The sequence below is a fragment of the Neophocaena asiaeorientalis genome, unplaced genomic scaffold (assembly GCF_003031525.2).
Source record: "Neophocaena asiaeorientalis asiaeorientalis breed wild unplaced genomic scaffold, Neophocaena_asiaeorientalis_V1.1 scaffold49, whole genome shotgun sequence".
NCBI lineage: Eukaryota > Metazoa > Chordata > Mammalia > Artiodactyla > Phocoenidae > Neophocaena > Neophocaena asiaeorientalis.
In genome coordinates, this window is record NW_020172456.1 from 3,212,666 (window position 1) to 3,227,198 (window position 14,533).

At 57.2% G+C, this 14,533-nt stretch overlaps 2 protein-coding genes across 2 annotated transcripts in view; one reads left to right on the plus strand and one right to left on the minus strand.

Annotated features, from left to right (window-relative positions):
* The window catches only part of VASH1 (vasohibin 1), a 20,549-nt gene extending 6,862 nt beyond the window's left edge, over window positions 1-13,687 (minus strand). The window contains exons 1-5 of the mRNA XM_024737879.1: window positions 12,577-13,687; window positions 6,061-6,149; window positions 4,787-4,843; window positions 3,147-3,221; window positions 89-470 (exon numbers count right to left, since the gene is read on the minus strand). Coding sequence (XP_024593647.1) covers window positions 89-470; window positions 3,147-3,221; window positions 4,787-4,843; window positions 6,061-6,149; window positions 12,577-12,879 — 906 coding nt within the window. The 5' untranslated portion in view covers window positions 12,880-13,687. The remainder of the gene's footprint in view (window positions 1-88; window positions 471-3,146; window positions 3,222-4,786; window positions 4,844-6,060; window positions 6,150-12,576) is intronic.
* LOC112394853 (translation initiation factor IF-2) lies at window positions 13,417-14,193 on the plus strand (the record flags this gene model as incomplete). The annotated part of the gene is made up of 1 exon (XM_024737799.1): window positions 13,417-14,193. A coding segment is annotated over one exon (564 nt), but the record flags the coding sequence as incomplete, so codon positions are not given.
* Window positions 14,194-14,533: the final 340 nt, after the last annotated feature.

Below are 14,533 nucleotides of genomic sequence, written 5' to 3' on the forward strand. Positions count from 1 at the left end.
AGCGGCAGCCCTTCCGTCTCCACCCCTGTCGGCCCCTGGTTGCTCACACCCCTGGACGCTCGCGGGCAGGGCGGCCGCTCACACGGACCTTGAGCCGCATGTCGCGGGCATGCCGCTCCAGCTCCTTGCGGAAGTCCTCGCGGCCCAGCCTCTCCACGTCCAGGACCGAGTGCTTCCACTCGATCTGCTCCACGCTGTGCGGGTCGTGGGACACGCACTGACCCAGCTTCACCTTCTTCAACACATGCCAGCAGCGGCTGTAGGCGGCCTCGTAGTCCAGCACGAGCTCGCTGAGGGTGCGGAAGGCCGGCGGCTTGTACATCAGGTCCTCGCGCCGGCTCATGCCCAGCGCCCCGTAGCGGCCGCCGAAGTTCACCCCCAGCACGATGTGGCGGAAGTAGTTCCCTGAGAAGTAGGTCTTGAAGCTGATGGGGAAGCGTTCCAGGGTAGGCATGCTGTTGGTGAGGTAACTGACCGCGCCGCCCCAGCTAAGGAAACAGCCAGGGAGAGGCCCAAGGGCCAGCGCGCAGGGGCGGGACGGCCTCCACCCCAACCTGGGAGAGGCTAAGTGAGCGGCCCTGCACCCCAGCTCCTGAGTGCTGGCAACAGGTCTTGCTCACCTCCACTTCCTGTCGTCAGGGTTGGGCCTGGCATAAGTAGGTGCTCAATAAACTCAATCTCTATGGGTCAGGGCACTCAGTGATTACCGGCTGCTGCTACGACCTCAAGCAGGGCTCACCAAATAACACCTTAAGAGTGAGGCCGGCATTCCAAACCGCAGGGCCCTCCAGAGTCCTGGGCTGAAGGAAGGGTAAGAGGGCCCTCTGCACACCACCCCGTCTCCCTCTCTCCCGTCAGTCACACAGCCCTCCTCACCTCTACCTTGTCTCTCACACCGTCTTTCTCTCACACACACTTCCTCACAGATGCACTGACAATCCTGTCCTCTCTCTCTCCACCCCCTACGCACAGACATACTGCCTGTTGCTCTTCAAAGAAAAGCAAGCTTGCCCCCGTGGCCTGGGAGGCCGAGAGCCTGGTCCAGCGGCCCACTGCAACCTCCACGGGGGACCTTCTGCGCCAGCTCTTTCCTCTAGCTGCCCCCTCCACCCCCCACTGCAGCTGCCAGTTCGTCCTCAGGCCTCAGGCTTGGCCAGCACCGCTGACCTCCCTTTCTAAAGCAAGTCTGCTCTACGTATTTTCCCCACAGCACATCACCACAATCTGTAATTATTTTTCTTACTTCTTGGTTTACTTGCTTATTTTCTGTCTCCCCGACTAGAATGTAATCTTCTGAGAATGGGGACCTTGTCTGTCACGTTCTTTGCTGTTATCTCTGGGGCCCAGCACAGAGGTGGGCCCGTAACAGTCACTCAAAACTCTTCTTGAACAAACGGGTAGAATAAGATAAACAGGATAAAAGCTTGGAGGAGAGACCACGGAGACACTGCATCCAGCGTCCTACGTGCACCCGCTCATTCAACTGTCCTAACAAACTTGCGGGATGGGATTGCCATCGTCCCCTTCTGCAGAGGAGGACTCCAAGGCTCAGAGATGTTAAGGAACCTGTTCGGCGTCACACAGTGAGGATGCGGCAGAGCTAGGATTCAGGTCCAGGTTGGCCTGACCCCGAAGTCTGTTCTCTCAGTCACCACGATGCTTACGGAGCCCGACTCCTTGCAAGCGAGTGACTGGGGACACAGACGAGCAAGGCGCAGGCTCAGTGTGCAGCAAGGATGAGGCCCAGGGACAAACCCAATACAGTGCTCACCACGTGTGTAGGAGGGACCCGTGGTGGTCCTGTGGGGACAGTGGGGAGGGGTCCCCCCAGATGGGGGCTGCTCCTATTTTCTTCCCGCCAGCAGGTAACCCCTGAAAAGCCTGCAGGACCACGTGATCCCGTCTGGACCAGCTTCTCTGTGTGCTCAGGGGAAGGGGAACCGAGTCTCCCTCTTACGATGGGGTGGGAACCTCCACTTTGGTGTGTGGCTCTGAAGGGGTTGCTGGCAGCAGCCTGGAGTTCTTGGGCTGGCCTCACACTTGTCCCAGCAAAGAACCCTCTGGAGAGGGACATGCTCGTGGGGCTCTTTGGTCCATAGAGGACTGCCACAGTAGGCTTAGCTCTGAGGACCCCTCAGGGAGGGGGACCGGGGGGCACCCCTTCAGTGTCTTCACATAGTTTAAGGCAGGTATGCCTACGGGAGTGGGGAGTGTCCCCCTCAGATCACAGTCCTCCTCAAAGAAGCTGTGCTCCTGGCCTTTGACCGTCGTCTTCTCCTCCGGGACCTGCCCTAGCGAGTGGACTCCTCCGTCCCATTAGGCACCGGCCACCTTGCCCTGCTCAGCACAGAGCCAGGTGCCTGCACCAGGGGTGGCAAACAGAATACTTAAAAGCCTTGGTAGGTGCAGGAAAGAGGGTGATGTGAGGGGTGGTGGGCAGAGAGGGATCGAGATTGGCCTTCAGTTGGTACAACTGAGTGATGGGCACATGGGTTCCATTATATTAATCTATGCTTATACAAGGTTAAAATTTTCTGCAAAAAAACAAAACAGGGTAGGGCTCAGGCAGGGTCCACTTATGACAGAGGACTGGCCATAAACACCTGTCTCCTTACTTTGCTCTAACTGGGGATATTGGGGGGCTTCTATGTCCCACTTAGCTACTCTTGTAACCCAGCCATAGGTCCCAGTTCTACCCTTTGGGTGGGGGAGACTGAGAAACCCTGTTTGCTTTTTTTTTAATAGGCAGTTTTATATCAAAGATCCCATCCATTATCTCCACAAATTAACATGTCCTAGAAATGCCAACATCTGGGCATCCAACCTGCTTCTTCCAGACTCTGGTTCTGGGAAATAGCACAACAGCCTTATGAAACAATGCGCCCTGATCTGTGGTTCTGAGAACAGGGTCACCGCGTCCACGACTCAAAAAAAGCTGCCCAGTAAGCCTCGGAAGTTAGCAACTGAGATGCAAGGGACTGAGTCCCCCTCAAGCTCGTTCACATTGGGCCAAGTTCATGACTGCTGGGAGAGGGAGCCGGGAGGGCCCTGGAGCTCACTCAGCCCTCCCCTTCCAGAGGACGAAGCTGGCCCAGAGGTGCTGAGCACGTACCTACCCCCACCCAGGCCTCGCAGAGGAAGGATACATTCCCAGGATCACGGCTTCCAGGCATTTGATTGGCAGAGCCTCTTTGGTCATTTCCTTGGCCAGGTCCATCAGCCTGGGGGGAAGGGAGGCAAGAGTCATAAGGACAGAGGCTCCTTCCGGTGAAGGAGTATCTCGAGGTGGACTAGAGATGCTAGATGGACAGAGACTCCCCTCCCTTTCAAGCTACCTCAGCTCAGGCCCAGCACCACCCTCTCCTTCCCCTCACATCCTTCCTGAGCCTAAGTGGGTGGGAGAAGAGGCAACCACTGAAGTTAAGGAAAGAGGCCTCTTCCCCCTCCCCTCAGGCTCTGCTCCAAGACCTCTGGCGGGGAGGGTGAATGGGGGGCATGCAGAGGTAGGCAGATATTTGACAGCCACTGGGCTAGGGGCCCTCTGTGAAGGTGGTGTTTGGGGGGCCCATGGGAGAGCATGCCAAGGGTGCTGGAGACATTGGCCTTGATCTTGATCTTGTCTCTTCCACAGCACAGTGGACACCCCTGACCCAACTCCAACTTCTCGGAAGAGTTTGTAATTGATTGTAACAGCTGCCCCGCAGCTGGCCAGCTGCCTGGGGCCTGGACATGGGATCTCAGGAAGTTAGCTGCCCAGTGACTCCCCTGCCTGCTTCTTGAACTTGGAATTCAGGCCACTTTAACATAGACTATCCCTGAAGCCTGGTTCCTCCCTCCTCACCAAATGCTGCCCTCTGGGCCTCGGAATGCAGCCTGGCCACTGGCTTTGCTGGGGAGGGTGCTGGACTCCTCCATCCCATGAGGCTGGAGCTGGGCCCACACACACAGCGGCCACAGGACAACAAGAGCAAAGCTTTGGGGTGAGCAAGGCTGCATTCCACCCGGGGGCTTGGAAAGGGGGTAATTAAGTAATTAGCTAATAAGCCATTTAAAGCATTTTTTACAAGGCAGTGAACATGGACAGATTATATGTGGAGCAAGACATAAAATTCACATTAATTTTAAAAGCACAGGGTTTTAGACGCCTGGACAGCTTTGCGCTGGGCCCCCAGACCCAGCTGTGGCATTCAGTCTCCATTCTGATCTGCCCTAAGGGTTTCTTCGGGGTGGATCCAGTCAGGGGTCAACACTTGGGGTGTAGAATGGGAAGTGAGAGATGCAGTGTTCTCTCCAGTGGGGTCCCTGTTGCTCAGAAACTGGGCCTTGTATTAAGTGACCAGAAGAGAGTCCAGTAAGGCCACTGGGGTGACATGCAGGTCCCTGCCGTGGGGAGTGCACAGGCAGCTCCAGGGAATGGAGAGAGGCGGAGGGCTCTCTCCTGCGAGGCCCACCTCTCTTAAAAAGAAGACGAGGCTCACACCCAGACATCTACCTGGGACTGCCCTCTGTCATCACCAAGCTGGGGGGCTGCCATCACCCTCCTGGCTCAGCGTGGATGTCAGGGTTCCTCATCCTCAAGGGAGCCCCGGCTGCCCGTCTTGGCCAGAGTCCCCTCTTTAGGATGTCCTAAGGAGGGCCCCACGGTGGTACTTGTCCTGCAGGCGGGCTCCCCTGGGAAGAGTCCCTGCCTGCCTCATAAGCTTCCACCCACAGGTGCCCGAGGGGCTCCAACTGGACCAGGCGCTGTTACCTTGGTGCAGAGGGACGAGGCACTCCCCACACTTACCCTGTCAGAGGTCTGCTCTTCTTAATTTCAAAGAACTGCGTCCCTGTGTGATTGTACCTGTGGGTGCCGGTTAAGGGCTTCCTGGCTTGACCTGGAAGAGGTGTGTCCCTCTGCCCTCATCCAGACCCTGGGGGTCCAGCACTCCCAGGGGTGCAGGCTGGGTAAGGACCCCACAAAATGCTTCTGTAAGGCACCTGGGAGGATGCTCAAGACCTGACTGTCTGAAGGGAGAAGGGGACGCCGCACGCTGCTTCTCCTTGCCCCACAGGGCCCCTCTGCGGCCTTCCCTCTCATCCTCTGCTACCACCCTTGCTCTCCTAGGGAGGGAGCCGTGGGGCAGGCAGCCAGGGCTGGGAAAGAGGCTGAGCCCTGGACAGCTCTCTGCAGTACTTCATAGTCCAACCAGTGAGAAACAGCGCGAACTGGGAGAAGGCTGGGGTGGGATTCCTGCACGACTGCGTTGCTGAGTGCCGCTCCCAAGCCAACCGCCTCCCTCTCTGGGCCCCAACGCCCCCCACCCCCACCCCCCACGGCAAAGGAAGGGCTGGACCCAGTTTTCAGTCACCAGCCTGCCTTTTCTTCTGCTCAGGACCCGTGCCTGGTGCCTGGTCCTGCCATCTCTGACCGAATCTGCAGCTAGGAGGGCGGGGGAGAGCCTAGGTCGCATAGCTCCAGGCAGGGCACAGGGGTGGAGGGGCCCAACTCAGGGACACTGGGGAATCCTGGGCTCAGGGGAGCCTCTTCCCATGCTGGGCAACTGGCCTCCTGCCAGGGAAGAAAAAGGTGAAGAAATGGGAGAAACTTCCAAGATGGGGAAGTTACCTCCCGAAGCATAAAATCCTTTTTCTCCATCTACCTGCTGCCCTCCCACCACATACCCATTTTAGACCAGTTTTTAAACAGCCCCAAGGGAAACTCCCCTCTCTCTCTCTGCTGGCGCTGGATGGTCAGCAGAGGAGGTCTGGCCTGGCGGACCTGGACTAGGCTTCCACCAGCAGGTCGCTCAGGAGACATTTACCCCATCACACAGAGGAGGAAGCAGGTGGCAGAGAGACTGGAGTGCGTCTGGCATTCATCAAACTACCTCCAACACCCGGGCGGACACAAGCTGTGCTTACACGACTCCGGGGCACAGAGATGCCATGGGAACGGCGCCCCTGGAGTTGTGGAGTGAGGCTGCTCTGCCGAGCCCTCTCTGGCCCTGTCCGAAAACAAGCCCCACTTGGCCTTTGGACCAGCCAGACGGTGGCCATGACCCTGACCAGGGAGGATACTGCAGCTCCCTGATGTAGCGCTGCACAGCTTCCAGGCGCTCAGGGACAGGAGTAGAGGGCTGGAACGTAGGCACACTCGGTATGGGAATCTGGGGACGGAGAAAGAGCTCTGGTCACAGAGGGACGCTCACCGTGGAGCTTCCAGCCCACCCAACACTCAGATTAGCCCCCAGAGAAGCCACATCCCATGGAGGGCCACCCCGGTTCTCTCCTCGGCCGAGCCTCTCTCCTCGGCAGCCCCTTCCAGAGGCTCCCGTCAGGCCCCCACCACAGCCCTTCCTCTCCCTCCTGGCACTGGACAGCATTTCTAATTTGGAGCTTACGTCCATGTGCCAATTTTATGCTTCTTTAATGATTTCAGAAAGACACAGGTTGACTCACCTGACTCACAGGTGTTTGAATTTTAAATTTCATTAACTTCAAGGCTTAACAGGAATGTCAGTATTGGGGTGGTGTTCACTCTGGTTCAAGGGCCGGATCAAAATCGGTTTACCAGGTGTCCCTGTCCTGGGCTGGGGGAGCGCTCCGTGAGAGGCGGACACACCCTCGGCAGGTGGTGTCACGCACCACCCCCCATATCACAGCACAGCGACCAGGCCTTCCAGCTCCAAGCTAAGCTGTCCAGGAGGAAGTGCAGGGGGCACATGGTTTGGGACGGGTCTTGCCATGGAGTAGCCACTTTGAAGGGGTTCCACGACAGCACACGAACTCCGGTTCCCCTTCAATAGCCCCCTGTCCTGCCAGCTCCACACCTGTAATCAGCACAGGTAACCAGGGAACTGTACAGTCCTCCTCACCGGAAGAGACTTTCCAGAGCCAGACCCAGGAAGGGGAGAGGTGGGGTGTCGGGCAGGGGCCTCCTGAGGGCTGGGAACCTCCAGCCTGGGCTGCCCGGATGCTGGGAGTCAGGTTAGGAGCTGTGGACCCCTAGGGCTGTCCCTCAGCAACCAAGCCATTGCCAGGAAAGAGGCCACCACCAGGTGTGCACCCCCAGGCCACCCTCTCCGGCCAGGGGAGCCCGAAGTCTGGCGGTTTGGCTGCCACAAGTCAGTGAGGCCTCAGAAGCCAAGGGAAGCATCAACCGGGTCCTCGGGGTTACAGAACGGCCTTCACTGGGTAGAAGAACCAGATTCCCAGGGCCAAGGCCCACCCCTCTGGGGTCCCCCTTGGCTACCAGCACTGCCAGCTGTGAGGTGGCCTCAGGCTCCTCACACGAAAAGGTCCCACGCTCTTGCCCCCAGGCCTCTGCCCCGCCCCCCAGCAGGCAGGGGCTGCTGGGAGTGTCAGTGTGCACAGGTAGCGAAGGGAAAGGGCAAAGCAGGAGCCCACAGGTAGGGCTGGGCTGGGGGAGGCGCTCCCTGTGGTGTGGTGAAGGCACAGCCTTTTAAATAACGTGGCTACAGCGGCTGGGGCTCTGACATGAAGGGAAGTGACACACCAGTGATCACAGATGGCAGGGGGACACAGCACAGCCTCTAACAGACACCTACTTGCCCCAAGGGGCCGAGGCACAGAGGGAAGGCCAGGTCCAGGAGGCAGCTCTGCGTGAACTTCCTCCCCCTCCCTGCCCGTCCCCTCCTTCCAGTCTGGGCAGTCCCAAGCCACTGACACCTCATCTGGAGGAAGCTATTTTCCCTTTCACACCACCCCCTGCTGCCCAGACTGTCGCCACCACTTACAATCAGCAGGGGGATAAGAGCCCCGGACGGTGGGCTCTCCCCCTGCCTGCCTGACCACCCTGTGCCAGATGGGCTCCAGAACTCTCTGAGGGCCTGGCTGGCCTCCCTGTGTCAAGGATATGGGGTGGGAGAGGAATTACTGCACAAGTTACTATAAACAGCACGGCACGTGGCTTCTTCAGGTGGAAGATCGATCCCAGGCACGTCGTTCCCACTTCCCGTGAGGGCATCCAGTGACTTCGAGGAGCCTGGGTAGGGACTGTAAGTACACCCTCCCGAGAGACACTCCAAACAAGGAGGGCACTGTGGTCCAAGAGTCCTTAGACTAAGCTCACAGGAGCCAGCCCTGGGCCAGGGCCGGGCGGTACCCACGAGGGCATCCCCTGCCACCCAGACAGAGGACCCAGGAACTGGCGGCTCTGCAAAAACTAAACGGCTCCAAAAAAGTTAAAAAAGACCTGGGATCCATGAGCAGGGGCTTAAAGGCTACCATCACTGAGGCTTAGCTGGAGGGAGCTGTCCAGCGGCTCAGTGACACATTAACTCACGTTAACCATTGCCAACAGGCCGGCACCTTTCTTCTGAATGTTCACACAAGCATACACTCATTCACTCAAAACAAACAGGCAAGATTCTGTACATCCAAATGATTGGGCCTAGTGGAGGGCTGGCAGCCTGGGTTTGCCCACAGCCCCCAACCCCAAACCAGAAGCCAGGAAATGCACCCTCACTGTTGAGCAGTGGGGTTAAGTGGGGTCACAGTGGAGGTAAGTGATATTGGCCCAGATCAATTCAGGGATGACTCCTCCTCCACTACCAAGGCCAAGGGTTACCTTAGCTCCAGGAACCCCCTAAAGTCCTGAGTTCTATTAAGACATTCTCCCCCGGCGGAGTCCATCTCAGACTAGAACAGAAAGGAGGCTTGGGGGAGGGGGGGCAGCCCGCAACTGAGTGTGTGGACAAGAAGTACGATAGCCTAAAGGCTGATAGAGCTGGATCTGGAACCGGTCCATCTCTGTCTAAATCCCAAGCCCGCCGTTCACTGCCTGGCAGCAAGATCCTAGTGGGTGCCATAACAGAACCAACCTCAGAGTCTAGATGAGACACTGCATGTCCAGGCCTTACGACAGGGCCTAAGGCCCTGCACACAGTCTTCTGTACACAGCAGAGGCTCGGCTCCTGCCCACTGTCACTGTTATTCCTGTGCGTGCCAAAGACACTGGTCAGCCCATGAGGACCCTGGCAATGCTGGCTTTTTGGGGGGAGATGTCCAAATTCGCATTTTGCAGGAGCTCGGTGTCCAGAGCCCCACCAGTGGCCACTGAGCTTTCACAAAGGTGGTGGCAGGGGCTTCCCTGGTGGCTCAGTGGTTAAGAATCAGCCTGCCAATGCAGGGGACACGGGAAGATCCCACATGCCGCGGAGCAACTAAGCCCGTGTGCCACAACTACTGAGCCTGGGCTCTAGAGCCCGTGAGCCACGACTCCTGAAGCCCGTGTGCCTAGAGCCTGTGATCCGCAACAAGAGAAGCCATGGCAATGAGAAGCCCGCGCACCGCAACAAAGAGTAGCCCCTGCTCACCGCAACCACAGAAAGCCCACACGCGGCAATGAAGACCCAACGCAGCCAAAGATAAATAAATGAAATAAATAAATTTATTAAAAAAAAAAAAGGCAGTGGCAGCTTGAAACATCAAGGAGACATTCATACAAAGGGGCACAAACTGCTCCTGGATCTGTGATGCTTTTAGAAACTGCTGCCCTTTAACACACTGGCATCATCCTTGTAAAGGACGTTTCCCCAAAGCGCCTGTGGGGTGGGCTGCTGCACCCTCACCTCCTTGCTCCGCTCACCCATTTCACATGCTTTACTTCATCAGTTCCTCCCAATAACCCCTCAAAAGTGGGTATTGCTATTATGCCCATTTAATATTTCACAGCTGAGGAAACTGAGGCACAAGGAGTTTGCATACCTTCCACCCACAAGTAGTTACGGAAGAACCGGGATTTGAACATGGTGGATGTGATGTTTTATTACACTACACTGCGGGGGCCCCAGACTCAACCACCTGCAGGGGCCGCACAGGTAACCACAGGGAAGGCAGGCTGAGAGTGAGTGGAGGGGACCGTGGCCACCTGGGGGAGTGGGACCAGCCCTCACCTCCAGCTGCCTCCCGCCATGTGGGATCACAGATTCTCTGTTTCCAGATCTTCTCATTTTCTGAAAAGATGCCAAAAATCTGGACCTTGAATGTGAAATCTCCCTATTTTAAATTTTGGCTCAAGTGGCCTTTTAAAACATTATGCCAGGGCTTCCCTGGTGGCACAGTGGTTGAGAATCCACCTGCCAATGCAGGGAACACGGGTTTGATCCCTGGTCCGGGAAGATCCCACATGCTGCGGAGCAACTAAGCCTGTGCACCACAACTACTGAGCCCGCGCTTTAGAGCCTGCGAGCCACAACTACTGAGCCTGCGTGCCACAACTACCGAAGCCCGCGCTCCTAGAGCCCATGCCCTGCAACAAGAGAAGCCACTGCGATGAGAAGCCCGCACACTGCAACAAACAGTAGCTCCTGCTCGCCGCAACTAGAGAAAGCCAGTGCGCAGCAATGAAGACCCAACGCAGCCAAAAAAGAAAAAACCAACAACACAAAAAAACCAAAAAAAAAAAAACCCATTATGCCATCCCCAAACTCTTAGTCTCACCACAGTGTAATCTCTTCTGTGAATGCCTCCGTGTCAACTCCAAGGGCATGACCACTCAGGGAGGGGCCAGCCCAGCACTGGGTGCATACCGCTGGCACTCTGGGACCTGACCCTGCTGCCTCCCGGCCTCCTCCACCCTGCCCAGACTCTGGGGCTCCTTCCTACTCTGGGCCGAGGTGGAGGAGGAACCCCACACACACTTTCCCTGTGGTTTGAGGAGGAGAAGTTTCAATTTTCCCAATCCTCTCACACAATTCCCTCAGGACCTGCACACTCCTGCCAGTCATGACACCCCCCAACAGACAACAGCTTCATTCCTTCATCAGTATCTTTCCCATGCGCGAAGCTTGAAGATGACAAGATGACATTACCAAACCAGTTGCTAATGAGGTTGTCAATTTTTGTTTTTCAGCCCCCAGGAGTTGTGACAGTTCTGCAGGGGTCCATTCACACTCTCTCGTAGCCTGATTCAGACATCAGCAGGATGGCTGGATAGCATCTGCTAATCCCCAACTTGCTCACGTGGGAGAAGCACGTGGCCTAGCTTCACTGGAACAAATGCTGAGTGAGATCTAGCCTCTCCTGATGAAGGATGTGAACACAGGTAATGAACATCCAGTAACCAGTACTGGTTTGAGGCTTTACAGTTTCTTAAATGTTTTAAAACATATTCTCTCATTTAAGCTTCACTACAATCAACCCCATTCTACAGATGAGAAAACTGTGGCTCAAACAGGTTGAAGGGGCCTGCTTGAGTTCATAGCTAGGTGGGTGATCAGAACAGATGTCCATATCCTTTGACGTCACACTTCCTTTTCCAGGCATTTATCCCAAGGAAATAATCAGAGATGGACACCCAAATCCATGTTTTAGAATGTGCAACACAGTGTTCTCTTTAAGAGTAAATTATCGGAAACAATGTCCAGACACAGGGAATTAGCTAAATTCTAAATTAGTACAGAAGGCGATTAGGTAGCCTTCAAAATCAAACCACATTTGATTTCCCCTGGAAATATATGGCAGTTCCTCAACCTTCAACCTCTGAATTCAGCCTGTCCCAGAAGATAGTCTCTGATGGTTCCACCAATAAATAACTTGGTAAAAAGAAAACAAAATACGCCACCTGTCTCCATGTCTAATCCACATTAACTGCTGCTCTTCCTGGCCCCCTCCTACTCACCTGAGCAGGCAGGACCTGAGCCTGGGGCTCTGACCTCTGTCCAATTGGCTTTTCTTGGGGGGTTTCAGGACTCTGCATCTGGGAGAGTGCTTTCTTAGTCTTAACCATAATGTTGGGGGAAAAAAAAAATCAGGCACGTTTTTCCACCTAGCACTATAGGGCACAGAAAGTCTCAAGAACCCTTTCATTCAGCAAACACTTACAAGTGCCTGTTCTGTACCAAGCACACAGGAGGTCTTGGAAAGACAAAGATGAATGAGACAGCCTCAGCCTCCACCGTGACACAACTGAAGGAGAGCTGTCATGGAGAAGTTCCAGGCGTACACAGATAAATGACTGAAATTTGCCCCTCTCCACAGGCCCTCTTCTAACTGCCCTTGAACCTCGTGTCCCCCCAAGCAAAGGCCCTGGAACCGGAAGACCTGGGGGTGAGACCCAAGCTCTGCCACTTACTGGCTGTGGGACCCCTAGTTCCTACTTGAGTTTTCAGCATTCTTGTCTGTAAAATGGGTCCCCAAACTGCACTTAATGCACAAGGCTGTTGGAGAATTCAGTAAAACAACACATGAAAATATTTTCTCAACATCTTAAGCCCTGGCGCCTCCTTAGTCATTCATTCTCTCTGCCCACAGTTCTCTGACTTAGCAAATAAGATGTCAGGCCACTTTGGTGTACTTGTTAGTTAATCTGCTGCTCTGCCCACAAAACATGGGCTTTTTAGAAGAGATAGAGGAGGGCCTCCTGGAAACAGGGCATGTGGACCTCACAGAACAACCTCAACGGCAACTGAGAGAAAGTTCTTCTGGACAGGTTCAACCTACCTATATTTTTAACATATTACCACGCCAGTAGTTCCCCACCCCAACACAGAAAGTGTCCCTTTGCTCTGGAAGCCCCAAGGTCACTAAGATCTTAGCTCTCCGCTCCCCTCCCACACACAAACCCCTCACCTTGGGCAGGTCCATGGCCCCACGGATCCGCTGAGCCACCTTCTCTCCATCGGGGTGGATCTTAGCCACGTGCTTCCACATCCTCTCCCAGGTGGCCTCGTCCACAGGCAGCCCACCCCGGTTGATAAAGAAGGGGATGCCTCCATCTCGCAGGTCTTCTTCCCCTTCTTCTTCTGGCTCATCATCTCTCTGGGCTGAGGCTCCTTCGCTGGTCTCCAAACGCCTGGCCCCAGAGGGGACAGCAGCGGCAGTGGGGGCAGCACCGCTGCTGCCGCCCCCAACCGCCTTCTTCCCCCCTGGCATCCCCAAATCCTTGACGGGGGTGGGAGGATGTCTCAGCGGACAGGGGTAAGAAAGGTGGCTCACAGGAGGCCTCCCACACACCAGCTGCAGAGATAACACATGGCCAAACAGAGTGCAAGGCGCCTTTAAGAAACCAGGGCGTGGCTCCCGTACAATAAAATACTACTTGATGGGGGGGTGGGGGAAATCAGTGCCTCAACAAGAAGTGCGGGGCAGAGGGGGTTGGTTGTCCCGGATGAGCCTTAGAGGCCTCGTTCTTTATGAAAAACGGGATCTAGAGAATACTTCCCAACTTGGCAGCTTTCACAAAGCACCCCCATTTGACGGCGAGAACAATAACGGACAGCAGTCTGGGCTGGCAGAGGAAAGTCAGACGGAAACTGAGGCCAGGCAGCTCAGGTCTGCGGCCACGAAAGGGTCAAGGCACGAGTGCCCACGCCGACTGGGCGCCCCAGCTCCCAGTTTTGAAGGCAAGCAAATTCCACTACAAAAATATCGCACTCTCACACCTGCGCGCGCTCCGGGGTGGGTGACTGACCCGACTCCAGGCCGCGTCAGCTCCAAGCCGGGACCCCCGGACCGGAGGGCGGTGAGGGGGCGCGATTTCTCCGACGAGACGAGTCTGGGAGCCAAGACTCGCAGCTGGCGGGGCGCGGGGAGGGGGCGCGCGCCGACGCGCACATTCCACGCCCGCAGCCAACTCCCCGCACAAAGTGGGCTTTGTCTCGGCCCCCTGTGCCCTCGCCCCCGGGAAGGAGCGGCGGAGCCCCCAGAAGGGGGAAGGGCGCGGCGGGGAAGAGAAGCGGGGAGCGCCAAGGCCCCGTCGGTACCCAGCCGGGCGCGTCTCAGCGGGCGGATGGCGGGCACCCGGCGCCAACCTGCGCCAGCCGAGCCATCACGGGGCGCGGGTCCCGCTCCCGGGCCCGGGGCTCAGCGGGGAAGGCTCGGGCGGGGCGCAGGGTCACCGAGAGGCGGGCTGCGGCCACAGGGTCGCCGCCCTGGACTGGCTGCAGCATGGGCGGTGGCGCGGCCGGGACGGGCGAAGGATGCTCCGCGGCTGTTAGCTCGGGCTCCAGCTGCGTACCCCACGCCCCCAGCTAAGGGCTGGAGGCAGGACAGCTGGGCGGAGAGAGCAAGCCCGGAGGCTCGCGCAGCCACGGCCGCGGATGAAGCTAGAGGCGAGTGACAAAGCCTCGGCGAGCGCGGGCTGTGCTAGTCCCCGGAGAGCAGCCCGCCGAGCGCGGGGTCCACGCGCAGGTCGCTTCTCCGAGGCTCGGCGAAGATCAGGCCACCGCCACCCCCGCCGCCTCAGGACCCAGCAGCTGCCGGCGGGGTCCACTGCCGGCCCGCCGCCCACCCGGCGCGACTCCGGCCCGCGCCGCGCATGCGCTCCGTCCCCCCCTTAAAGGGCCAGTGCGTTCCCGCCGGGGCCTCCGTCTCCCTCAGCCATTCCTCTGCCCCCAGTTACCTCTAGGATGCCGGTGGGCTTGCGCTCCCCTCTCACCCCTCTCTCAGGACGCCGCGAAGCCGGTGCAGAGCTGCAGGCGAAGTTCGCAACGTGCCAAACTGAGCTCAAACTCCGCGGAGGGAATTCCGGGCTCGGAAGGCCCGCGGTCGGGAATTTCCTAGGGGACTGTCTGACTGAATTTCCCTC